This window comes from Falco naumanni, chromosome 5 (assembly GCF_017639655.2).
Source record: "Falco naumanni isolate bFalNau1 chromosome 5, bFalNau1.pat, whole genome shotgun sequence".
In the NCBI taxonomy this organism is placed as follows: Eukaryota; Metazoa; Chordata; class Aves; order Falconiformes; family Falconidae; genus Falco; species Falco naumanni.
In genome coordinates this window covers 28426424-28452805 of record NC_054058.1, presented here as the reverse complement: position 1 = coordinate 28452805, position 26382 = coordinate 28426424, and the positions used below count along the sequence as shown (strand labels likewise).

Sequence of the window (26382 nt, the reverse complement as noted above, 5' to 3'; positions counted from 1 at the left end):
AACATAGCACATGTCAATCACTTTCAGTACTTCAAGAAATCCATTCTTTCATAGTCAACTGATGAAATATGAAATGATGGCTGCAACAACAGCTGTCAAGTTTTAAAGTTCTCTATGTAAAATGCAATGACACCCTCCACAGAATTTAAAAAAAAAAAAAAAAAGCGCAAAAAAAAATTTTGGCTTTTCAATCTCAGATTAGCAAAGAAACAAAAGCTTCTGTTTTCTTGAGCAACTGTAACTAAGGCATAAATTCCTTTTTTACTTTTAAATGATGTGTATGTTTCATATTCATTGCACAAAAAATTTTAGTATATCCTTTTCAATGTTCAATTTTCAGAATTAATCTCGTTCAGTTCTTCAGCTTTCTTATGAGTGCTTCTGCTCCCTCCACCCCTTCCTTTCCACTTTTAATTGCAAAGCAATTTTGTTGCCAGGTTCAACCATAATTTTACTTGACATGTCCGCAGAGGCAGCTCGAACACAGGCCAGGAGCCAGCATACAGGGTGCTCCAAGTTCCTTGAACGTGAGCAGTTAGTAAGATGCCTAAGAAATGAAAGATAGAAAGCCAGACAGGAGTACAAAAGAACTGAACAAATCCTATTGTGCTGAAACTCTACACACCAGTAGATGGATTGATAGCTGTCAAGCTTTTCATAGGTATACAAAAAGCCGTAGTTTTGCAGAAAGCACTACAATAAACCTAGATGTTTACAACAGTGAAAGGCAATATGGGTGAAAGCAAAAGTGTTCATTTGCAGGTACTTATCTAGCAATTAGCTTTGGATAATTCCAACTTTTGCTGAGAAGCAAAAACCATGCTTGCTGATAGCACTCAAGAGATGATCAACAGGCACAATCTACAGAAGTCCGTAAGAGTCACTCACATTTTATGGAAGATGCAAAGAGATCAGAGCAGTGGAAAGGTTTTAAACCCGGTACCAATTGATGAAAGGACTGAGAGCAGCTTTGTGGAGAAGGTCGTGGGGGTACTGGTGGATGAAAAACAGACCATGAGCTGGCAATGTGCACTCACAGCCCAGAAAGCCAACTGCATCCTGGGCTGCATCACAAAAAGTGTGGCCAGCAGGTTGATGGAGGTGATTCTCCACCTCTGCTCTGCTCTAGTGAGACCCGACCTGTAGTACTGCATTCAGCTCTGGAGCCCTCAGCACAAGACAGACATGGACTTGTTGAGGCAGGTCCAGAGGAGGGCCACAAAAATGATCAGAGGGCTGGAACACCTCTCCTACAAGGAAAGGCTGAGACCTGCGGTTGTTCAGCCTGGAGAAGAGAAGGCTCCACAGAGATCTTATTGCAGACTTCCAGTACCTAAAGGAAGCTTGTAAGAAAGACGGGGACAAACTTTTGAGCAGTGCCTGTTGTGACAGGACAAGGGGTAACAGTTTTAAACTAAAAGAGGGTAGATTCAGATTAAATATACAGAATAATTTTTTTACAATGAGGGTCAGGAAACACTGGAACAGGTTGCCCAGAGAGGTGGAGACCCCATCCCTGGAAACATTCAAGATCAGGTTGGACAGGGCTCTGAGTAACCTGATCTAGTTGAAGATGTCCTGGCTTATTGCAGGGAGGGTTGTACTAGATGACCTTTAAAGGTCCCTTCCAACCCAAACTATTCTATGATTCCAAGGAAACAATGGATAGGCGATCCAGTCCAAGTAACAGACTAGCAAAATTACCCATACAGATTCTGGGTAAAAGCAGGGCAATATTTGCACTTTATAGCCAGAAATGAGATTTCGGGGGGGGGGGGGGGGGGGAGAGAGAGAGAAAAAAGGATGGGTAGAGTATAAGTTACATTACCTTCTTGTTCAAGCACTTCGGAGATAGTACACAGACCATAGCATCAAGACCTAGACACAGCCTGGCCATGAAAGCTTGGGGGTCATGCAGAGAAGTCAGTAATAACAGCCAGGTACAGAAATTGAGCAACTGGCATGACACTGCACAGCAGCTCTGTAATAGGAAGTTTGCTACTTCTAACAGATGTATTCAACAAGGTATGCTACCCACATGTATTCTACATACTCTCCTGTTCTTTTTACTCATATCAAAACTACTGTATTTTCTTAGTTCCGCATTTCCTAGAAGTAAATGCATTCCTCCTTCATCACACTACATTCAAAGCTTTTTAGATATGGCTTTGTCATTTCATGTTGTGACCAGGGTTGTTCAGTCCCTTTTTCTCACAGGGGAAGGAATACAGAATGTCAAAACATTAGCTCTATCAACGACAATTAGGTTCAGGTAAATTGCTGCAAAGTAAATTCTGACAACAGAAAGTATCCCCTATACTTGGCCAAGCCAAAAGCAGCCAAAAAGGTGGGAAAGGCACAGAAAGGAGGCACTAAACAACTGCTGCTAGGTTGAAATGAACAGTCAAGGGTAGACAGTAATCTCGCTTTTGACTGTATCAGGTACTCTGTAACACACTACTTTTTCTTTCCTTCATAGACTTTAGTTTTACTACTGGAAATCTACACACTAAACAAATGACAGGTTTGTAGCATTTAATGCTGTTCAATCAATCCATCTGGGGATGATCTAACCTATGTAACAAGCATCTTAACAGAAAATCCTTCTCCTCTCTCATTCCATTGTCATGGTTTAACCCCAGCTGGCAACAAAGCATCAGACAGCCAATCATTCACACACCCCTTTTCTGCCACAGCAGGATGAGGGAGAGAATCAGAAAAGTGAGAAAACTCATGGGTTGAGACAGTTTAATAGGACAGAAAAGGAACAAAATAATAATAACAGCAAAAGAATAAGAAAATACAAAACAAGCGATGCACAATGCAATTGCTTAGCACTTGCCGACCCATGCCCAGCCAGCTCCTAAGCAGCTGCCCCTGGCCAGCTTTCCCCCCAGTTTATAAACTGAGCATCACATCATATGGTACAGAGTAACCTTGTGGTCAGTTTGGGTCAGTTGTCCTGGCCACATCCCCTCCCAACTCCTTGTGCCCCTCCAGCCTTCTCGCTGGCAGGGCATGAGAGCTGAAAAACCCTTGACTTAATATAAACACCACTTGGCAACAACATCAGTGCGTATCAACATTATTCTCACACCAAACCCAAAACACAGCACTGTACCCCAGCTACTATGAAGAAAATTAGCTCTATCCCAGCCAGAACCAGGACACCCATTTTCTAGGTTCTTGGCTCACAGCTGCAAGCTCTCCCCTTCCCTAACCTTAACCACAGCTTTGGGGCTCACTGGACTTCATGATGACCAAGTTCAATCTACTAACTGGATGGCAAACTAATCCAATGAAACCAGAATATTTTCCTTCCAGGTTAGTGACTGGAAGTGGCTTAGCCACTACCGGTACTGCAAGTACCTGAACAAAGGAAGCGGAGGAACCACACAGCAAACAGCTGGGGAAAGCATTTCAATGACAGTGGACTCTTTTCACAGGACTTGCTGTCTCATGGGATAATTCAACTGAAAAAGCAGAATCCTGATCACTTCCATCTTCCTCCCAATGGCTTAATGCTCCCTAGCCAGTACCAGCACTACTTGTCACAAGACGTGCTTCGTGATCCAGCAGAACTCACTGCTGCAGAGGAACACCCTGCTCCGTCTTGCAGCGCTTCTCTACCACATTGATGAGCCAGAGTTTCATCTCAGTGGCACATGGAACCACTGGACTTTCAAATCTACTTTTAAGCTTCATGGTTTGTAGTCACCAAGTATTTCAGACTTACCACGCTTTTTACACTACTGTAATAATTTCCTAGTGTATATTTACAACTGCAAACGTCCTTTTCCCCATCAACGAACCGCAGAATAACTAAAAAGTTTCCAGTGTAGGGATCTCAGTTTTAATTTAGATTAAAGCAAGTGACAAATGGCTGCAATGAACAACCTCACTACCTGAAATCCAGACTTAGTACAGATTAAGCTCATTATTACTGCAATTTGATACACACTCTAATGAAACCAACATACATGTGGCAATATTAAGTCCAGACACATGGAATGAACTGGTTCAAGTGAAAATCGAGTGTATTTATATTATATACCACTAAGTGGTTAAAATAGTGATTAGCACTTGTTCAATACTCCCATTTCACATCAGCAATAAGTAAAGCAACTATGGAGGGCCTCATTTGACCTTAACTGTTAAGGACATTATGTCAACATTTGTATAATCAAGCTAGTGCCCTGCTCTGACATGTTAAGATAAAACCTAAAAGTACCTCAAATAATGAGATCTTTATTTTTAATTACCCTGTGCCTTCAGGCAGCAATTACAATTAAAAAGACTACAAAAGAAATCTGGTTGACCTCCAGTTATTTCAATACTTGAGAGAACCAAGAAAAGGGCAGGGTTTGGAGCAAGTGACACCCATTCAATTCCTAACAGATGTAACCTATGCATGCAGTCCTTTTTTATCCTCTTAATGGTCCTACGTCAATGCAACTTTATGAATCTGGACTGATGAAAGAATACACAAATTTAATTTGTAGTTAGTTTACAAATTAAACAGCTTAAAAATATTATCCCACCCTACAATTTTATATACTTCTTTAAGAAGTTCCCTTCTACTAACATAATTTTTTAGATCCTACATGATTATTTTTGGAAGAGAAAAAAGTCAACTGCTTTAAAAGCAATGTTAATCTTATGTTTTCATGTGTATGTGTATATGCTTGCTTTTAACAACAGAGCATGACTTTTTCTATTATACAATCTTCCCCCAGCACCTAAAAAGCATGCATTACATTTCAATTGCACCAACATAATTATTAGACCATGCCAGTGATCTTCCCCTAGTGATGCGTATCAGGAATACCATACAGTTCCTTTCTATCTCCAGGAAGAGTTACGCTTCTGTTGCACAAGGAGAATATTCTCTTTTATTAAAGGTATTCTCAGTTTTAACATAAAATGGTTCATATAAGATCAAGATAACACACCATTAATCTAACCATAATCATTTGAATGTAAACTTACCTCTAAATATATTGATGGTGGGTTATGCTCTCCTCCAAATTTATCTAGCAGTGCCTCTATATGTTCTTGTGTTAATTTAATCATCTGTTTGATATTCCACACCTAAAACAGAAAATTAAAAATTTTTATAATCAGAAACAGCATAGAGAATCTGTCCTAAAACAACAAAAAAAAATACATTTCCTTGATATTTAATAACAGAAGTCCATAATAAAAATTCCTGTTCATCCACTGTCAGTAATACACAGCTTGCTTCTGAGATAAACAGAGAAAAATTAAATTTGGTTCTAAAATTCAGGGACCATTGAATTAACAACTTCAGAACAGTTTATTTTTCATGTTTACCAAAATCGTATGAAGTATTTTCCTTGCAAGACTTTGCAATCCAATTTATACAGTACTACAAAGTTTAGTGGTGGAGTTAGTCTATCAGACCTTAAGTCATCTGTGTAAACAATCACAAAACCAAGACCTGCTGTTCTATTTGCATGGGAATAGGATGTCTTGATCTTAAAGAGCACCTTCTATACCTTGTCTTCTATACTCTGTCTACCCTGCAAGTTTTCTTACAGACCTCAGACGTGATCTGTGTAAGACATTTATTTCTAGTACACAGGGAAGACTTATGGCACTGCACTGTGAAACATCTTGGGTTTACTCATTCTTCATGTCTTGAAAGAGTTAGTTTTAGGACTTTGATACTATTGTAGGTGAACAGTATTATGAATCCTAATTTATACCTTAAAAAGCCAGTGAGGCACAAACCCAAACATTTAAAGCAAAATGCTACGCTGATTTAAGAAGCCACTACAGTTCAACCAAAGTCAGAAATTTATAGTGGGGTAACGGGGAGGAAGAGAAAAGAATCTCTTCTTCATAGGTAGTGTTATACAAGCTATTTATCAAGAAGAAAATATTACAGAGTTATTAGACCCAGGATGGAAGAAATGAAGATAATATAAATGGTGCTTCTTCCAAAGCTTTTTTTTTCTGCTTCACAGATTATAATATGTATAGCCTTAAGACCAGGTCTAGATTTACAAATTTTGACAACCTACCTCATCAAAAAGATGATGCACATAACTTTATATTCTAAAGTAGATTGGATCCTATTACTGGTGCCTAAGTTGGATCAACACAAGTTTTACTGTGAAGCTTGAGATGTTCACAACGAAAACAAACTCTAAAATACAGAACTCACATTTTGCACACCACCTTATTTACCCCTTCTAATTCTAGACATCAGCTATTTACCAGCAATTTCCTAAAGTAAACTAGCAATTGATTCACTTGTAGCCCAAGTTTAGAACAGACACTAGAACAAAGATTTCATCAAGAAGCTACAGTCAAGCAAAAATAAGTTTGCTCAGGAACAAGCAATCCAAACTACAAAAAGTGATGGAAGCAGGGGAACACCAAAGAGAAAGTGCTATTTCAAGTATTCTGTATGTAAATTCCCTTGAGGCAACTGTGGAAGTCAGCTTGCTTCTGAACTCACAATCTATCACGTTGAAGCTAGGACTCCCAACCAGCAGCAAAGAGAAGGTTTTCTCTATTTTGCTAGTCCTTTCCAAGATGGCAAGTGCTGGTTGTATGTTTGGTGAAAGAACAAGCTTGAATCAACAGTATTTCAATTAACCTGTTCAATGTAAGAGTTTAGGATGCTTAGTTCCTGTGTAACTGATAACATGCTGTTAACCTGGGTGTGCATATAGAAAATCCCTGGCAAACGAAGGAATCATCTCAGGATTGCCTTCACAAACAGGTTTCATTAGTACTTAACACAACTTCTATTATTTGGTCATTCTGACAACTTTACACACTGAAAGTTTTCATCAACATACACTGTACCACAACCAATATTGACAACTTACTATACTTAAATGCCTGGCAACAGGGAAGGTGGGGATGAAAGTTGCTTCACGGAAAGTAACCCAGAATTGCAGAAAGGTTGAGGTTGGAAGGGACTTCTGTTGGTCATCTGGTCCAACCCCCTCCTCAAGCAGGTTGCCCAGGAGCACAGATCATTTTTTGAGCATCTCCAAGGATGGAGACTCCACAACCTCTCTGGGCAACCTGTGCCAGTGCTCAGTTACCCTCACCGTAAAAAAGTGTTTCCTGATGTTTAGAGGAAACCTGCCATGTTTCAGTTTAAACCCACTGCCTCTGGTCCTGTCACTAGGCACTATTGGAAAGAGCCTGGCTCTGTCTTCCTTTCACCAACCCTTAATCATCTTTGTGGCCCTTCACTGGACTCTCCCCAGTGTAGCTGTGTCTCTCGTTCTGGGGAGCCCAGAACTAAACACAGCACTCCAGGTGTGACCTCACCAGTGTGCTAAGTAGAATGAACCCCTGCCAGATGAGTTTCCAAATACTTTTTTTGAAGACTGATAGTGAGTAACTTCTTTGCTCATGTTTTCTATTTTGTGTCCATGACCACAACCTTACTTCTCTCTTCTATTACAGTAAAGATACAGAATAACAAATATAATTGAGAAACAAGAACATGCACAATGGAAGCATGTTATTTAGAAGATGTGGGCAAGAAAATCAAACAGCCTTTAACAAGGGCAGAAATCTTCCTGCTAAGTTAACATCATGGCAAGAGCAAAAACTGAGTGACTAATGAAGAAAATTTAAAAAAAATTAAACTTACTGCCAGGCTATGGAAAAAATGTCTTCACCTGAAGAAGCTGAAATTAGTCTAAAGGAACACAACATTGCTCAGAGAAGCTGAAAACAATGCTCTGAATTACCTACTATACACCTGTGCACTAAACCAAGAGCCTTTACACAAGTGAATCTTGGAGACAATACACATTTCTATTATCTTAGAAAAGCTATTCACACAGTTAAAAGTATGCTGAAGGCAGAAGGAAATTTATCAAAGTCAACCATAGCAACAAATCATTACTTGTTGCTCACAGAAATGGAAAACCTGTTTTGTGAGCCATATTTATCAAAAGTCTTCTGACAAGCTGGAAAACTTTCACAAATCTAGTATTGACTAGCATATTCTATGCCTAATCAAGTACGCAGAAGAACACATATGCCAAGGCAAATTTCCAAGCTTCACAATTTCCCTTTAAGTGGCAACTTTACTTATTTTTACTTCTAGAAAATTTACCTTTTGGCTTCCCATATCAGTGAATATGCTTATACACAGTTTTTGCGGTCTGGAGCAACCCTTAACTAGCTAGTCCCTTGAGAATCAACTCCTGTGGAAGTATACTGCACCCTACTATGCAGGATCTACAACTACTTCAACTGAAGGAACTCAAGCCTTTTCCTAACTGGAATTTGAAATTAGTGCTCTGTGCAAGTGACCTCATGCAACTTAGAAACGAGTGCTTCTGCACAACACAGTACCCACAGGTTCTGCCTCACAAAAAATACACCATACCTGTTGCACTTACACAGCCAGCAGAGCCAGCAACTTCAGCCTGTCTGTTCCCCTTGCAGAGTTGCTTGTTCCAATAACTCATCTCAGCTAAGTTTGCATCATGTGCGCCAGTGCAGCCTTACAGACTTTGAGACAAGACATACGCCAATCATATCTGTGGAAGAAACCTGAAACACTAGGTTCTTAAGAATTAAATCTTTTGAGGTCAGTAGTACTCACAGACATACGGGTTTCTTTCAACTGTGCAAATGAAACCTAAGTGTACAAAAATTGCCTAGGATTTTAGGAAGTGTCTCACTCTCCATAAGCACACACATTCCAGGACAGCAGCAAAGAACTACCAAACAACAGGGACAACAAAAACATGAAATGTAGAATCCTTTTAGCAATCAGTTCTAGATCAAAGAGCTTGTTCCTAGATAACAGAATAAACCCAAGCTTTTCAAGTTAAACACGTACACATTAATACCATTCATTCCTCAAGATCTCACAACAATCCCTTTATCCACACTTTACTCACACTTTCTCTAGAATAAGAGAAAATTGCAGAAGGCTGCTGGTCATTAAGAAAGAACAGACATAGCTTTTGATAACCCTTATGAGCACTCCACCACACTTAGGAAGCTCCACACCTATAGGAAACCATAAAACCACAATTGCCAAGTATCTCGCAGAAATATAAAAAATTATGCCAGCCTAAGTGACAGTTGCTAGAAGTCTTAACGTTTTCTAAAGTAAATCTGCAATGTGCCTAGTACCATCCACATCAAGTCCAGTCCCTTCCCACAATCAGCAGCAAGGTTATTTGAGACACATCGTTTCATTGTAGTTCCACAAAAAAGTAATGAATCCTTTACAACCTGGGTAACCTTATCATTTTTTTTTTTTAAAAAAAAGCCTCAAATTAATTATTCTGTCCTGTGTGGTTAGGTTAAGGTTATTCTCTGTCACAAGAGATTAGATTTGATTCTGCTTTTAGTGCTGCTGATACAAGGAAGCTGACACAGGCTAACATGGACACAGGCAGCCAGAAGACTGGAAATATTCCAGATATGCTGGAATATATCAACTTGTATCTGCCTATTGTGGATAACTGTGCATTAATTTTGCAAATAAGCACTCCCTTGCAATGTAATAAAGATGATGACCTATTTCAAGCCAGAGGCAAGCCAGATACAGTAGAAGCCTAAATCCATTCTATTCAGGGAAGACTATGGCTCCACAAATGTGAGCCTATAAGCCACAGTTATTTCTGCATCTTTTGCTGCTTGTCAAAACATGCAGTGCCTGAGACAGCACAAAACAAACTATCTTTTATACTTTTTGCACCTGGCATCAGTACTCAAATCTTACAGCACATCTCAACTCTAAGCTGCATGATTCACATTTGGTAGAAGACACTTGAGAGTTCAAATATATTCTGTAAAGAAAAAAAAAAAAAGCCATTATTTGTCCAGGCACAGTATGTTCTGCATTGATGGAGGATACTTTGATAGAATCAAGGTAATTAAAAACAGAAATAAGAAATTAAGCATTTAATTTGGAAACTGTTCTATAAGGAGGCCAAAATCATCAATACCTATCCAATACTATTCTAATCAGTCCCTTCGGGCTTCTTTCTTACACAATCAATTCAATTGTTCGGTCCACTGAACTAGGGTCCACTTTGTCAGAAAATGCTTTAGAAAGCTGTCACGCATGAGATTGTTCATAGCTAGACTAACGTCTTAACTAACCTGATTGTGAAGCATTAGGGAGAGAGGCATGAGGACATATGAAAGGGGTTAATAACTCAGCACCTCACCTCAGCACTCACATGTCAAAATGCAGAGTTTGCATTTTCCAGTTTCTTTCCTGAAAATCACTCTTATCTCTTCCTCATGTTGCTATTTTTTCTTGAGATACTTTACACCCGCATCAAGCTTGAAATGTTCTAGTTTATTACAAAGCTTGTTCTTAATTTTCTGCACTGCCTGCTGGAACATGCACATACAGTGGGAAGGACAGTCCTTTCCTTCTTCCTTCAGCCTCTAGATCTTCTCCATCTCTCAGTGGAAGATTCTCTCAACTCCCACATCTGCTGTGTTAATTTTTCCATTTTTCCTACTCTGCTGGCTTTTCATGTCTACCACATTTTCAATGCTGTAGTTAAACTTTTTATTAAACAAGTATGAAAAATACTATCAGTTGAAAAACTACTGAATTGAAAACCAGCTTGCAATGGGTTTCACGTACAAGTTTACACAAGTGACATAAACGTAAGCATTGAGGCTGCCTTTCCTAGTTTATTTTCCCCAACTTTTTATTAATGTTGGTGAATCATTTTTATCACAGCTCCTTTACAATGTCTGAGATATGAACTCTGACAGTGTTATTTTCTTTGTTGGCTAGCTAGACAGTTCAGAATGGGTGTGGTTAACATTTACAATCACAGAATAGTAAGTTATGGACAATATCTACAGAAGTTACTGTAGCCAAGAGAAAAAGGATCTGGTATCTCTTTTTCCACAAAAGTCTATGAACATATCTTTCTAGACTGGTCAAGAATAGCCTGGTGAAGATGTGTAATAGTATATTCAAGAAGGAAAATCCTCAAGAAGAGGTACAACTTTTTTTGTACCATCATGTCTGATGACTAAGATCATAACTAGGTCAGCTAATATGGTAAAGTGATCAGAAGGTATCTGTTGTAAGCACAACAGTTAGTAAAATATTAAAAAGGTTTAAAGATGAAAACTATTTTCGATTTAACAGACAACATTTTTTTGGAAGGAAAGGCCAATTCTTATACCCCTGTAACCAGCAGTGCAGGTTTTCAACTGTGTCTGTTGTGACACTGCTCCTGTTAACCAGTAAACCCCACCAAACCCAAACACTCAACTCCCTCCCTACTCCAAAAACCTAGGAAGTATTTGACCAAGCTAATGCTCAAGTATCAGAGTATCATCTTTGAGGAGTTAGCAGCAGAAACTCTATTGACACAACCAGTAGTAGACTAACTCTGTGATTCCAAAACAAACACATTCAATAAAAACTTGCTTTCTTTACTAGAGAACTTCCACCACATAAAATCCTGGTATTACTTAATACTTAAGTTTTTATGTAATATTTGTGCATCTCTCATTTATTTACAAACCACCAGTTGTAACTGAGAGCAATCTATGTCTTTTCCTTTGTTTATTTCTAAACATGAATTTAATTGCTCATCATTCAACCCTACTCTTAAAGCAGAATAAATAGCCTTTCAGTCTGGCTGGCCTTTGTCTCTTAAGTTGCCTCTTCTTTAACAAAAGGAATTCAGACTTCAAATGTTCCTTGCTTCTTAAAAGCATTTACAATTTTTTTTTTTTTAATATAGTGATAAATTGTAAAGGATAAAGCTCAATAAAGTCTACCCTTGAAACACAACCAAGCAGTTTGTCTAGAAGAACAGTCACCAAGAGCCTTTGGCAGTGGTTGCTTCGCAGCTTACACCAACCTAGAAGGTGGGTGCAACTATCGTATTGTCCTTGGCTATTTACCCCTGCTCCCTTCCTTACGCTTTCTCCAGAACTTAAACCTTCGGCTGAACTATTTCAGTATGCTAAACAAGCAGAAAATTGTTCTCTTTGTCAAGGTTAGTTTTCTGCCAGTCTAGCGTGCTCAAACAGCTTGGCAAACGACCCAGTGACCACCTAAGCTGGGGAAAAAAGCCACCTTTCCTCTCCACAGCCCACAGTTAGATGGATTCAGGCTACTGTGAAATAGCAGCCTTCTTGTTTAAGTTTCAACTCTCTTACATTCCCCCACTTTTTCCATCACCTGCCATCTTTGCTGCTTGCTGCTAAGTAGAATTTTCCTCCAAGCACTATAAAAAGGAAAGTTAACAAATGGTTTCTACCGCAGTAGAACAGCAGTGTGTGAAAAAATAAGAGGTGCCTGTATCCTTCATTTAAATCATTAACCACCAGTTGCACAGCTTTCTTTGATCTAACTGAATCTTTAATTTAGTATTCCATAAGGCTTTTGTGTTGCACTACTACTAGCCCTTTTGTTCATTTTGGTACTTAATTCAGTAGACATGAGGATGATACAGAGATCAACTTCTAGTACAATTCACTGTATTTACATTTATGAACTTAACTTCTCCCTAGACTGTCACAGGTTTTAACCAAAAAACAAAACAAAAAAAAAAAACCAAAAAACACAACACGAATCTACCCAGATTTTCTAACTCATTTAAGAATGCAGTTTTGCTTTAGAGATATAACTACCACAGACTCTCAAAAACTGTTAAATCCATACGGCAGTGAAGTTCAAAAAAAGACAATCATGCATACAGCAGACTATTTCTTTGCACACCTTAAGCTTAAGACAAGTCATATTTGCGATGAAAAGCAAGCAGCCAACCAGCTAATTACAATAATAAGAAGAAAACACTAGTCAAGCAGAGCTCTTAAACGGCTTGGGTCACATGAATTAAAATGACAAAACAAATGAACTCAGTCTCAGCTGAACTACAGAACTTACTCTGCTCTCTCCTTGCCAGAGCACACAATTAATTAGACTATCCAGAAAAGATAATCAGCACCTATTTAACAGTTAGTTTTCAATCCATAAAATAACTTGTTACACACTTCACAATATTCCACCACTAAACTATTACTACACAGTGCATGTGTTTCCTGACAGCTGGTTAGAAAATGTAGACAGCTGGAACTGTTAGTCAAATACAAATATATTCTGTTTGTTTAGAAGTACCTGTGATCCAATAAAGTAACTAAGGTATCCCATTTTTATCACAAACAGGTCTCAAAACCTAAACCAGAGCAAATGTGATTTGCTCCCAATCACAGAAAACAGTCACAAATAGAAACTGCCACAGAAACCACATTCTCCTAAACGGCATTCTATGTTCTACTCAGCAGACCATGCTGCCTTAGTAACCCTAATACCAACATGAAAAATGAAACAATTTTAAACGCAGAATTGGTTCCTTGCCACTCATTGTAGAGTTGGAGAGTTAAAAAAAAAATAAAAATAATCCAAACCAATAAACAACAGCTACCATGGTAGGATGGTGAAAAGAACCATCTAGTTTAGAAAACTGAAAAAAACCCAACACTGGGAAAGATGGAAAAGTACATTTAACACCAGCTTTACTAATAAAGATACTGTTTAAGGGGCCTCACTACAGAACAGATGAAGATATTAGAGGTGGTATACCCCTTTTTGTGGTTAAAAAAAAAATAATCCCAGCCACTTAGTTAAGCAACACATTTTTAAACAGTAAGTACATTTTCTTCATTAACTACCTCACTTGCTTGCCTCCTAGAAAAAAGGTTTTAAAGCAAGTTGGTACCCTTCCTATGGAAATTGAATTGCCTCTTCACACTAAATTTTGTGCTGGTATACTGGGAAAACTCACAAAAATATTTCACTTGATCAGAACCTTGGAAAAACAAAAGCTTCCTTCAGTGCCCAACACACTCCCTATGATCTCCTGAATTCAATATCAATAGTATGCAGAATTAATTTGGTACCAAGCACTATACCTGCACTGCATGACAAGCTTCATTTTGAAGAGAGCACAGACTGTTTTGTGATCTTCAATGCTCACATTGGTTGGGGAGTGTCATGGTGGGATGACAGCCAGCAGCACTGTTCCCTGAAAACTAACTGAACTGAGAGGACCTTTGGACAATGGGAATTAAAAATTAGATCTTTGGCTGTTTCACCCTTTTTTGCTAGGGTACATGTTAATAAAATGTCATCAGAAACAGAATAAAGAAAGGCACTGTTACTGCTCCTTCAAAATAACACAAATACTAAAAAGGTGAAGTAACAAGCCAAACACTTGCAGCAAGGGATTTAAACAGGAGAGGAAAAAAAAAAAAAAAGGCATGTAATTCTGCATCAAGCAGCCTTGTTGGTAGCATTAGCCACAGAAGAGGAAATCAGTTGCATAAATATGTATTTCATCATTTTGGAAAGAAGCTGTGCGCAGGAGGGAAGATGAGGAGGATTCCATTGTACACCCAAAAATTCAAGAGCAATTGCAATAAAAAAGCCAAAGCAAAGAAGTACATATCCTGCACGCTGACTTCTGCATCCTCCTGCACTAGCTATAAGAAAATAACTGCGTTCACACACAGAGGTTTGTGAACAGTTGAAAATTACGAAAACCATCTCACACCTCAAAAAACTAAATACTGTCTCTAGAACTCTCATGGTCAAAGCTGCCGGAAAAGTATACTTAATATACAAGAAGATCACAGAGGACCTTCACATCCCTGGCATACCGGCAAAACTATGTCATGTAATCATATTTCGGTGAAAGCTATGCTCAGAAGCAATCCAGCACGGTAAGGTCACAACCATAAAGATCTAACATGTCAGGATCCAAACCTGGCAAGTCCAGCTAAGGAAGCCTCAGCTGAACAAGACTTCTCATTCAAATATAAAAAGTGAAGGCCTATACAGTTTTATGGGACAAAGATGATCTTAAAAAAAAAAAAAAAAAAAAGAGAGAGAGAGAGGGGATAGGGGAAACCACCATACTACCACTACTCCCCCTAAACACGTTCCCTTTGTCTCCTACCTCACAAGAGTTTCAGAGCTCATTGGGTGCTGAATGTTGAAGACGTTCAGTTCACTAAGCTTGCAGAAAAATAACCCAGCAAAAGCGATGCCAATTTTCTTCAGCATTAATGAGCTGTATCAACTTCAGAAAAGACCTATGTGGTACTAAGTCAGCACAAGGGAGCAGATCTGGCTGAGCAGCCTGATGCAGGAAACAGCAAAGGCTCTCCCTCTGGGTGGCAAAGCACCATTTGATTGACTTCAGTGTAACTGCAGTGACAGGGAGCGGCATCAACCGTTAGGGACTATGGTTATGACACAGCATTTGTGCTACACTGTACGTTACACCACCCTTCAAAAGCAAGTGATGCAACTGAAAATAAAGCTTATGTACAACTTACACTTGGCCAGAAAGTTTCTCCAAAACCAGCTGCTAATGTAAGGCTGGACTGGAAGAGGATTAGTGATTTCATGATTGTTTGAAACCTTTTATTGCTTCCCTTGGAAGTACAAATAAAATTATATTCCCTTCTAATTGACATTCCCTCCAAAATATTTCATGCAAATTTTCTATAGATAAAACAATTAATAAAACAGAACTACAGACTTACTGCAAAGTAACAAACCAAAGTGGAATATTGGAGCTTTAGGGAAATTGTTGTTTTCCAGTTTGCTTTAAAAAAATGTCTACAGTATTTTTAACTGCATGCAACAAAAGAATTGTCTTTCCTGGCTAAGAAGCGTCAAGAGGGATATTATTAGAACAGCTTTAAAAGTAAGAGGTCTTTTGAGTTTAACAACTACAACAAAATACAAATGGGAATAGCATTGGTGGCTTAAGTTAACAACAAAAATTAACAAAAAACTCAGTATCAAACACTTTGTACCCAATCAGTCTGCAAATATCAACAGACAAGAAATAAGCCTCCTGAGACATCAAAACTTTTCAGAGGAAGCTACTACTCTATCAAGCAAATTTTCTGTAATCAAACAAGCTACCACAGGACAGAGCCGTTAATCTTATTCCCTTTTGGGAAAGGCATCATAAGCAGAAATCTCTTTAATATCCCCACTAAACTCAAGTATTTCAAGGCTGTGTTCTAATGCTCGATCTACATTGCCACAAAAAAATCATAAAAAGCCTAAGGAAAAAAAGACAAAATATTATCAAAGTCATCAGTTTTTCTACGCCTGGATGAACTTCATTCCCAACATGTATTTGCCTGTGGAGGTGACAGAACCTATTATTGAACATTTTACAAAGAAGTTCAGAAAGTCTGTTTTTATGCTTCACTATACTTACTCATAAAGAAAAAGGTCTAACAGTAATGCGAAACCATCTCCTCTTCTACCATTTAAACTCACTACCACTGGCAGTAATCACCACGAGCCTGGAGAATGGATTATTTGCATTCTTTGCATCAGATTTGACAATTTCCATTTCTTTTTTAAACAGCTTGAGGGTTTTTTTCAGTCCTTCCTCAAAGCTCTGACTTTCCAGATTTCAGATCGCTGTTATCGTTCTTCTCTAGACTGACCTCAGCTAGCCTGTGCATTTCTTGAAGCTGTGACCTGAAGTCAGACATAGTATTCAGCTAAGGCCTTTCCTGTGTTATGCAGAACAGAAGAATTATTTGACTTCTCTTTTGAAATATACTCCTGCAGAATATTATTGGATATGAAGCATAATGTAGCTAAAGTTTAACTCGTCCTCACAATTAAATAGGATGTCATTGACAGGCTATAAAGTTAACTCAATCACTGAACAAAAATGCAATGAAACATAATTGAGATTCAACATCAAATGTATTCCCAAAACTACAAAAGCAATGAAGTAAAAAAATGCTTGCATCGTTTCAACTTTCCAAATAAGTAGCACGTTTAATTGTAAACTCTTCAGAGAAAGAGAAACTTAAAAGTTCTTCTAATACTCAGCGTGATAGATTCCCTAAATGCTATTGCGACGAAGACCACCTCAGTTTTTCTTTTTATGTTACTTTATGAGAACCTACTACTTACTTTATATCATAAGGTTAGAACACGTTTTTGTTCTATGCATTTTATTATTCTTCTTAAATCATTTTGAAAGATTAAGGTTTCTAAATATATACCTAATATTCATGCAGGATAAATTTCAGCATTGCCACCTAGAAAATGATCAACCGTTGAACAGCTCAGTGAAGCCCTCACTTCACAACCTCCAAAGCTATTTTTGTCTTCCAAAGAGAAGTTCAGGGCACAAAGCTCCAAGTACAGAAAATCCCATTTGAATTATTTAATATTGGTGTAAATAATCTCTAGCAACAAGAACAAGAGCCTTTCCTCCCAGCTGTCACACACTCCTTACTATATCAACAACCCTGTAATACTCCAAAAAGCTTCCATCCAAACAATCTCTTGTCCTGAGAATTCATCCTGGGGAAGAAGCCAATCTACGTGCCTCTGGACACCAGCACTTATCCTAGGCCTCCCAACACCAGCAACTCAACGGTAAAGCAGAAGAGGAAAATTTATGCAAAATTCACTTGCTCCTACTCTTTTCAAATACTATCTCTCCCATAAGTACCCATTTCCTAAATGTACTATATGAGTGCACAGGCAACTACTCTCACTAATCTGGAGTACAACAAAAAAAAAAAGCTTCAGCAATTATTACACTCTTACGAAATAACTTAATTATTAGAAGATTTTTAGTATCAGCAGTTAGGCTACTGAAACAACCTCTAAAGCAGTAAATTCATTATTTGATCAAAAACTGTCCATGAGTTGAACAACACTACTTAAATTTGCTTTTCAAAATCCCAACCCTGAATTTGTAAGTGACACTGATGCAGTTGTAACCAACACAGAGCACTCCATTACTATCTTGACACAGAATACCTCCTTTACCAGAGTGCTCCAACTTAAAAGTTTGTGTAAGACTACTTCAAGGTCTGTCAGAAATTCTTGTCCATTCCCCTCTTTTAGAACTAGAAACTGAGTACAGAACTGAAGGTTTTCCTTCTGGAAATCAGGGCTGCAGGGAATGAAAAGATTTCCAGGTATTTCCTCAAAATAAGTGAGATGATGCTCCTTGATTTGCTTTCACAGCAAGGTTACTTTTTAGGCTTAGATTTACCTTGTCTTGAAGGAATGAACCACAACACTAGGACACGTACTTGCATTAGAGCCATGAGTCAGTCAGAAGCACTTCAGTATTTTTCTGACTTATGTCACTTTGCATTTACACTAAAGGTTGACTTGTTTTAGTATTAAGGACAGTTTCCATTTTAACTGAATCAGCAATTTTTTGGTCTTGAACTTTATTAAAAGTACGGGCTTAGATGAAGTAATAGGTGTACTTACATAGTAAACAAAATTTAATTACTGATGACTTGAGGAAGTACTAGCTAACTGAAGAAAAAAAACACATCAGAAAATAAAAATTCTACCACCAGCTCTGCCCTAGACCTGTGTGTTTCAGTATTTCCAATGTATGAGAAGTTTGCTTTTAAATAACACAAGAATACCCTCAAACACTTTCTAACCTTGAACATATGCACCCATACTTGCAACGTACCAATCTCTCTGGCTGGCAGGTATTCCAGACACCAGACTGCTCCTCTCCCTCCCTCCCTTTCATATAGGGATGCAAGATATTCAGGGCGGGAGGAGAAGCAGCTATGCTATGTAATTTAGCATTTGGAGTCAAATCTAATGACTGACACAGGCTAAAGCATTTTTGACAGCCAAGTGACTTATGGCAGTTTCACAAACACCTCCCTTGGTAAGAAAATTGATTTCTAAAAAAACATTCTTGCCTCCTGCCATGCCTTCCCCTCCTCTCTCTTGCACTGCAGTTTATTTACTCAGCTACGGTTTCTAGGGCCACAATATAAACTAGTTATTGAAATAATTCCACAGAATCTGTTTTTTGGTTTTATGGCAGAAATAACTGAGAAAGTCAGTTCCATGCACAGCTGCACCAACACAATCTAGGCGTTAAGTCAGCAAAAAGCTTATTAACATAATTTTGGTGCTGAAAGAAAGCATTTGTTAAAGCCCACTCTTTAGGTATTTAGATTTCTCAACCAGTTGAGAGTTTCTCCTTACTAGGGAAAGTTAAGATTGAACTTGCGTAACTGAAAGCAACTGATCACCCTGCTGGTTAGGTGCAAATACATGTATATTGCTAAGTTTTGCCTGCCTTCAGCAAGTAAGCCAGTAGCTCCTCAGGATGAGGGAATCAATCTCACCTCTTGCTAGCACAGACAGGAGTAGATTCCCTATTTCTCCTTTCTGGCCCTCTACCCAGAATGAGCTCTCGTACTTGTCAAACTTCTCTAACTCATTAATTCCACTATAATCCACTATGCTATTAATAGATCAAATGCATAAAAAGACAGTCTTTTCCGGGTTAGCTGGGAGTCAAACTGGATCCCTCTGTGAGCTGATGATTGAAGCCAGCTCATTTCCCTGCAAGAGGCTCTCCCCCCAGAGCAGCAAGGAGTTGTGACCTGGTGGGCTCAGCACCTCACAGGGACACAAGACTCTGCCCGCAGAGGACAGGCCCGGTACTAATCACACAGGCACGCTCAGGAAAGCAAAGCTGAGCTGAAATAATCTTCACCAACTAAGGCTTGAAACACGAAGCAAAGCTTCTGGCATCCGTATTTACCTCCAGAACAGACCTGATGCATGGCATTTGGCAATGTGTTCTGACTTTGATGCCTATGGTATTTGAATCTGCAAAACACCTTGCATTGTTAAGGCACATTTTAGCCCACCTTCTGAAAACGTTTCAGAAGCATGAAGAACTTACACTTGAACCCCAGCAAAACAGGGAGCACCACTCGCTCTCCGTGGGATCGGGATGTTAAGTAACGTGCCCCCAACACGGGAAGAGTGAGAGAGACACACGCCAGAGGCCCGGCGCCCCCATGGCCCGCACCGTGCCCCGGCCGTTAACGTCCCCTCAGACTCCCCGTGCAGAAACAGTGAGCCAGGCCAACGGCCACCCAGGAACCGTACCCACCCCGCTTTTAAAATGTATTTCGAGCGTTTCAAAACCACCGGGGGAAACCGGTTATAACCCCACCCCACCCCCCAAACCTTCGCCGGCCGCAGCCCCCAGGTAACAGCGAGCGTGACAGCAGCGGCGCGGAGCCGGGCGCGTTTGAAACGAGGCGGTGACCGCCACCGCCACCCTGCCCAGCCGGAGCGCGGCGCGGCGGGGGAAGCCACAGCCCCCCCGGGCCCGGGCGCGCCGCCTCCTCACGGCGGCACGGGCCGCCCCCGGGACGGAGCGGGCCCGGGCCCCGGGCGCTGCCTGCCGGGAGCGAGGCCGCGGCGAGACGCGCAACCTCCCCGCCCCGCCACTGCATCACCGGCGGCGGCTGGAGCCAGCGGCGGCCCCGCCGCCGGAGGGGGAAGAAGGCCGAGGCCTGCCCGGAGCGAGGATCCCCGCCGCCACCGGCCCCGAGCCTCGCCCTGCCCCCGCGAGGCCCCGGCGAGCCCCGCGCCGCCGCCCCGTCCGGACCCGCCAGCGGCCCCCGGGTGCGGGCCGGCCGGAGGGGGCGGGGGCGCGATCGGCGGCGGGGGGCGGGGGGCCGCCGCAGCCGCCGTGTGGCCTCACCTCCTCCGGGATGGCCGGGTCGCCGCTGCCGCCGCTGCCCGCCGCGTAACAGGCGCCGAGCGCGGGCGGCGGCGGCTCGGGCTCCATGTCCCCGTTGAAGAGCGAGGCCCCCTCCGCGCTGCTGCCGCTGCTCAGCGCCGCCATCTTGGATCGAAGCGCTTGGGCGAGGGAGGGGGAGGGGGGAGCCGCGTCCCCGCCGCCGGGACGCCCCCAGCCGCGACCCGTAGTGGGAGGGGGGAGGGGGGCGAGCGCAGATCCCGGCCAGCTCCCAGCGGCCCGCGCCACCGTCACGTCACGCCCGGCCCGTGACGTCACCCAGAATCGCCACCACGGCCACTGCGCATGAGCAGTCTGACGTCACCGGGAAACACCCTGACGTCACGGCGCGACCACCCGTCGCCCTGGGAACTCGAACGTGGGCTCGGGCCCCGCCCCCTTCTCTCGGCCCCGCCCCCTGGCGGCGCAGCGCCCCCTGGCGGCGCGACTGAGCGCTGCGCTAGGAGCCGGGGGCGCGGAGGCTGGCGGCTGGGAGCGCGGAGCCCGGAGGCGGCCCGCGCAGACGCGGCCTGGCGGGGGCCGAACACCGGGATCGGGGAGCCTGCGGGCGGGTCCCGCCGCGGGCCTCAGCCATCGCCCGGAGTGCCGCCGTGCCGAAGGCGCTGAGGCGCAAATGGGCTCTGGCGCGGTGCGGGCTGAGGGGGTGCCGGCACGGGGGCGGGGGGAGGGGAGCGCCAGGCCCCCCGCTCGGCTGACAGCATTTGGCAAGCAACGGTGTGGCAGCTTTGAGGTAAATCCTCACGGACACGTACCACGCAACAATGACAGAAATACTTCCAAAAAATCACGTTTTCGTCTGAAGATGTGGTACCTGCGCCGGTTACAACTGAAACAGTGGATTGCTGATACTGACAAAACATTGTTTTCTCCATTGAGGGCGTTTAGGCCCTGAGCTGCCGCAAGCGGGTGCATTATTTACATCGGGTGCTTTGGGCAAGGCGAGGGTCTGGCCATGAGCTCAGGTGAAACCGGGGGCCCTTCCTTGTCCGTAACACCTCCCTCATCCTCTGGCCAGCCTTGTCCAACCTGGAGGTCTGGGAGCAGATCCCAGTTCCTCAATACGAGCGGCCATCCCATCTGCACCTTGTTTGCGTGCCGGGACATGCTCAGCCTTCCCCAACAGTCTGGTTTTCCAGGGGAAAAAAAAGATGGGCTCCCACAGCCGGACCTGTCGTGGGCTGCGGTCATTTGGAGCAAGTGACAGAGGAACCGGGGTGGCAGGTGGGGTGCATTGGGAAATGTTGCTCCTTCCACCGCAGAAATGAGGAGGAGCTGGAGCCGGCGGCCACCGCTGCCCTACAAAGCCTGCTCCCCCAGTGTCCCCAGTGCCCACAGCCGTCATTCCCCAAAGTGGCACAGTACTCCCATTTAAAGTAAAAAATTTACCTGTGTGATACCTCTGGATGCCACAGCCATTGAAACGCCACTTACACACAAAAAGCATTCACTCAATCAGGTGGTTTAAGTTGCTTTCTTGCGTAAAAGGACTTTGTGATAAATACCAAATCTTCAACAGTATTTTAATGCATTGCAAAGAAAAGCTAACTTAACAAGAACAGCATTTCAGAGAAGGTGAAGGCTGTTCTATCACAACCTGATATATTTTATGGTAGTCAATTAAAATACGAAGTTGAAACATGCAAGTGCAAACATCCTTATCTTTGTTTCACTTCACCTCTGAGTACATAACCATACAAACTCCTAATGTAATAACCATGATGATGGATTTGAAGTTTGTATTTCACCTCTCACACTGAGGCCATCGGTGTGTAAAAGCGATTCAAATTAAGTTTGGTACTGGCAGTGCTGTAACTGGTAAATAAATGCAACATCTATTTACTGTATGTACACAGCAAAACCACAGTGGAGTCAGGAATACCAGACCCTGTGGTATGGAGGGAAGGAACTTTGGGCATTCATTTAGCTGAGTATCTTCCCTGTAGAGTATTAAACATCTCCTGAACATATAAGTAAGCAAAATTAACTAGTTAATATTTCAATGGATTTTAATTTATTATCTGACAGGCTATGCTTTCCTGAGATAGGAGCGTAGGTTTTCCTACGACTGGTGGCCTGCAATGCAGTCAACAAAAAGGCTGCACAAATATGTCAGAATCAAATCTACAAACTAAGCAGCTGGCCACATTTAGAAATTTCTCTACAACAGCTACATTAATGAAGAGGATAATTATCAGCAATTCCTGCTATGTGATGGGAATGTGTAATCGTCGTGAAAAAAGCACACAGACTCTGGAAAATAACACACATGCTGAGGTCTAAATGCTGGGACAAATTTCACTGATCTTTGAAGGAAAAGGTGGCAGAGGTAATACGAGATGGCTTTCCCAGCACACAGGCTGCTGTGGAAAACCCAATAGAGTAAGTAATATGGGTTGACTAACGGAGTAAGTCCATTCATTTCAATGAAATTTATAGCAAGGGGTAATTCAGTCTCAATGTACAAAACACAGTCATAGCCCTCGTTTTATTCCCCAAGCAATTTATGTTCGGGGCATAACTCTAGCCGTGGAATTAGTAGCCTATCTTGCAATGCCTTTCCCAATGTTTTTAGTAATTTTGCGTGTCGCCTTTGCTCCTGAGCTTCTGATTTTTTTCAGATTTCCACTCACATAAAATACATTTGCTAGATTTTCTTATTACACTTGATGTTCCGCTTGAAGAGTTGCAATTTTAAACCCTAGTATTGACAACTGATGACAGATCTGGGAACACAGCAGAGTTACCACCCCAAATGTCAGATAAAAGTGTTCCACCTAAAATAAAAACCATTGTACTAGTTGAGAAGATAGTTGTGTAGGAAGGAGCAGAAATCTGCTGTTCATGCTATACTTTCCTTTTGTTTGGGGGAATCCACATTTAGTGATATGTACTCCTTCACATGGTGGCATCTTTGGTCTCTCTGCTTAATCCATCATGTTGAAAGATAAATCATTAATAACTGTGACTATTTCATGGTGATTTGACATCCTGTCTACTGATAATTGGTATCGTCAACATCTTTTAGAGAGACTAGCTTTCATTATCAACATAGGTCAAAATCAAACTTAACCTAGGTGTGAAAGACTGGTTTCTGCTGTCAGCTCTGTAGGCCACGTAGAGCACTGTCTGGTTGATTCCTACAATGCAGCATAGCCAGTTTATCTGGTATTGCAGCAGGTAATGCATACTTGTAAACACAAAACCTGCCACCTCCCATCAAATTCTTAGTTATGCACTGGGATTTGATCCTCCTCAGAATTTTTTTATTTGAATTTAGATCAGAAAACAAGTCCAGCTGTTAAGAGACAAAGACTTCAGCTTAGATTGCCCACCACCAGAACATTTGTCTGATCTAACCAACAACTGAACTTCCAGAGATCAATGTTTTAATGAGTCAGTAGAAAAAACTATGTAGATACTTGACAGCAACTGTCTCATTGTGAGCATTTGAACACATCTTTATCCTTTTCCCCCAAAAAAGAATTAATCTTAACAAGATGCTCCAAAATGCAAATATCTAAAAGAGATATTAGATGAAATCCAATATTGGCCTCATTTATTATATATTCTTTCAATAGAAGACAGTATCTAAAAATAAACCCCAGCTTTCCAGTTTCTTAATGAAGAAATTATATAATTTGCATATTGGTATGATAATAGAAACTTATTTTTTAAAGTGGTGTGACAATTCGACACAACTTAAACTCTGGATGTCTAAAGTGCCCTCAAAGTTTGTCAAAATTTCCAAAAACTACTTAGCCTTTTCACACACTGAAAAGACAGTATTTGTCCCATTCATTTTATCATTTACGCTTGGCCCATGTACATTTGAAAATGCTGGATTAAAATGTCTATACCATGAGAAAATAATTACAGATTTTCTAAAGTATGTCAAAATATACATAGCACTTTAAAATGCTGTAGTATGAAGAGAAAGTGCGCAACCATGCATCGAAGGCAATGGTACAGTTTATATGTCAGATTAATTCTCAGTCTTAATAGCAAATATACAGATGTTGATGGAACACAGATACTAATGAAAACAGTCATGCTCCCTGTTATCATGGCCAGAAAATGGGAAGCAGAGCAAAAATTAGGCTGTTGTCCAGAGTTCAGTCATCTTCTGATCACTAGTCAGAAAAATACATACTTAAGAAAATTACTTTGCTTTCCAGGAAAAGAAGATATTTTTTGAGGAAAGAACCTAGAAAATTTTTTTCACTTCCCTTTAGCACCTTTATATGTTTATTATCCCACTCAAAAATATACCGTACCTCTTGTTGTATTTCTGGGGATTGCTGTCTGATTGCTCCAGTCTGAGGCAACAGAGAAAGCAAGGCTGCTTTTCTTCCCCCTCCCCCCCCCCCTTTTCCCCCCCCCCCCCCCTTTATAAACGATTCTTGTACAGACCATATGTATTCAATGTATTTTTTCCTTTGGTAGCTTCCCGGGAACCAGTTCTAGAGATTTACCATTCTGTGACACTGCTGAACTTGAAACATTCATACCTTCAGTGAGGAATTAGGTCATATTCAGGTGGTGATTTGAACTCGGCAGCTGAACAATCTCATTTGTATTTTTTTTCCGTTGATGGAGACTTCATAGCTCTTTGCCTTTGATTTAAATGCATGAGCAGAGTGATGAGCACGGGTGGAGACTAGAAGAAGAAAGGAGGTAGTGAAAAAAGAAGAAATGTGAATCCAGCAGGTTAACTCAGTTTTTATTCTACCATTAAAAGCAATGTTGATCTAACAAGCTTTCTTTTATATATAAATCATAGTGTATTCTGGATATTCTTGTAATGATACTGGAAATACTTCCATAGTTCTCATTTTATTCAAGCATAATTTATTTTAAAGTCATTATTTATAAAACTGTTGATCTTTTCTCCCTAAACCACAGCCCAAACCTTCAGAAAGTAAAAAGCAAAACATTTTCCTCTGGAGGCAATGTGTGAGAGGCAGGGGGCAGGAGAGGTGATGGGACTGGGACATGAGAGTGACTTTACATATAGGTCCCTTCTGCACCCAGCACATTGTTCGGCATCGCAAGAATAAAATGCAAACCCATTTCCTTGCTTATGTGAGTAGTAACTTCAGGGTCCAGCAATGTATGTGCAACATCTCAAGGGGAGGGATGGGGAAAAAGATTAGATGGAGAGAGGATGTAGTAGAAGTAGACACTGGAGAAGAAGATGTGGCTCCCCTAGGAAATGAGAAGCAGATGAAAATAGCGAAGCAAAGGAGTAAGGAGCACTGATTTTCCTGCCTGATGTGCTTTACTGAAACTGGCATGAAATCTTACATTTGAGATTAGTCAAGACCCTCCTGTTACCTTGGCATCCTTTATCATGAATGCTTTAAAGCATTCAGCTTGTTCTGATATCTAATTTCTGAGTCCTTTGTGTTGGATAGTGATAAGCTGGTCAGCTTTAAGGACTAAATAGTTTTAGATTCCTCACATTATTATTATTCCAATGTGAACAATCACATTGCATAACTCAGAACCATCCTATTTAGGGGGGAAAAAAAAAAAAAGTTAATGCAATCGAGTGAGTTCCAGGAAAGGGCAGAGAAGGATACCACCTCAAACAACTTACTTCGCTGTTCAGAAAATGACTGTTCAATTATGTTCCAGTCTTCGGATTTTCCTTCATAATATCCAGGCTAGCTGAGCTTCCCCTGGCCTGAATACCTGCTGTAATTTGATTCTTCAGCACTTCACAGGTGGGTTGGTAGCTCTCTACATCTCTGATCTA

The 26382-nt window shown here is 41.2% G+C and overlaps 1 protein-coding gene across 2 annotated transcripts in view; it reads right to left on the bottom strand.

Annotated features, from left to right (window-relative positions):
* Nucleotides 1-20877, bottom strand: part of BRAF (B-Raf proto-oncogene, serine/threonine kinase) — an 87957-nt gene extending 67080 nt beyond the window's left edge. Inside the window, exons 1-2 of one of the 2 annotated variants that reach the window (XM_040593903.1) lie at nucleotides 20568-20877; nucleotides 4990-5091 (exon numbers count right to left, since the gene is read on the bottom strand). In XM_040593903.1, the coding sequence (XP_040449837.1) occupies nucleotides 4990-5091; nucleotides 20568-20711 (246 nt within the window). In that variant the 5' untranslated portion in view covers nucleotides 20712-20877. Of the gene's footprint in view, nucleotides 1-4989; nucleotides 5092-14972; nucleotides 15193-20567 lie in introns of those variants that run through there. The other variant, XM_040593904.1, reaches the window with a different exon arrangement.
* Between the last annotated feature and the right edge of the window lie 5505 nt (nucleotides 20878-26382).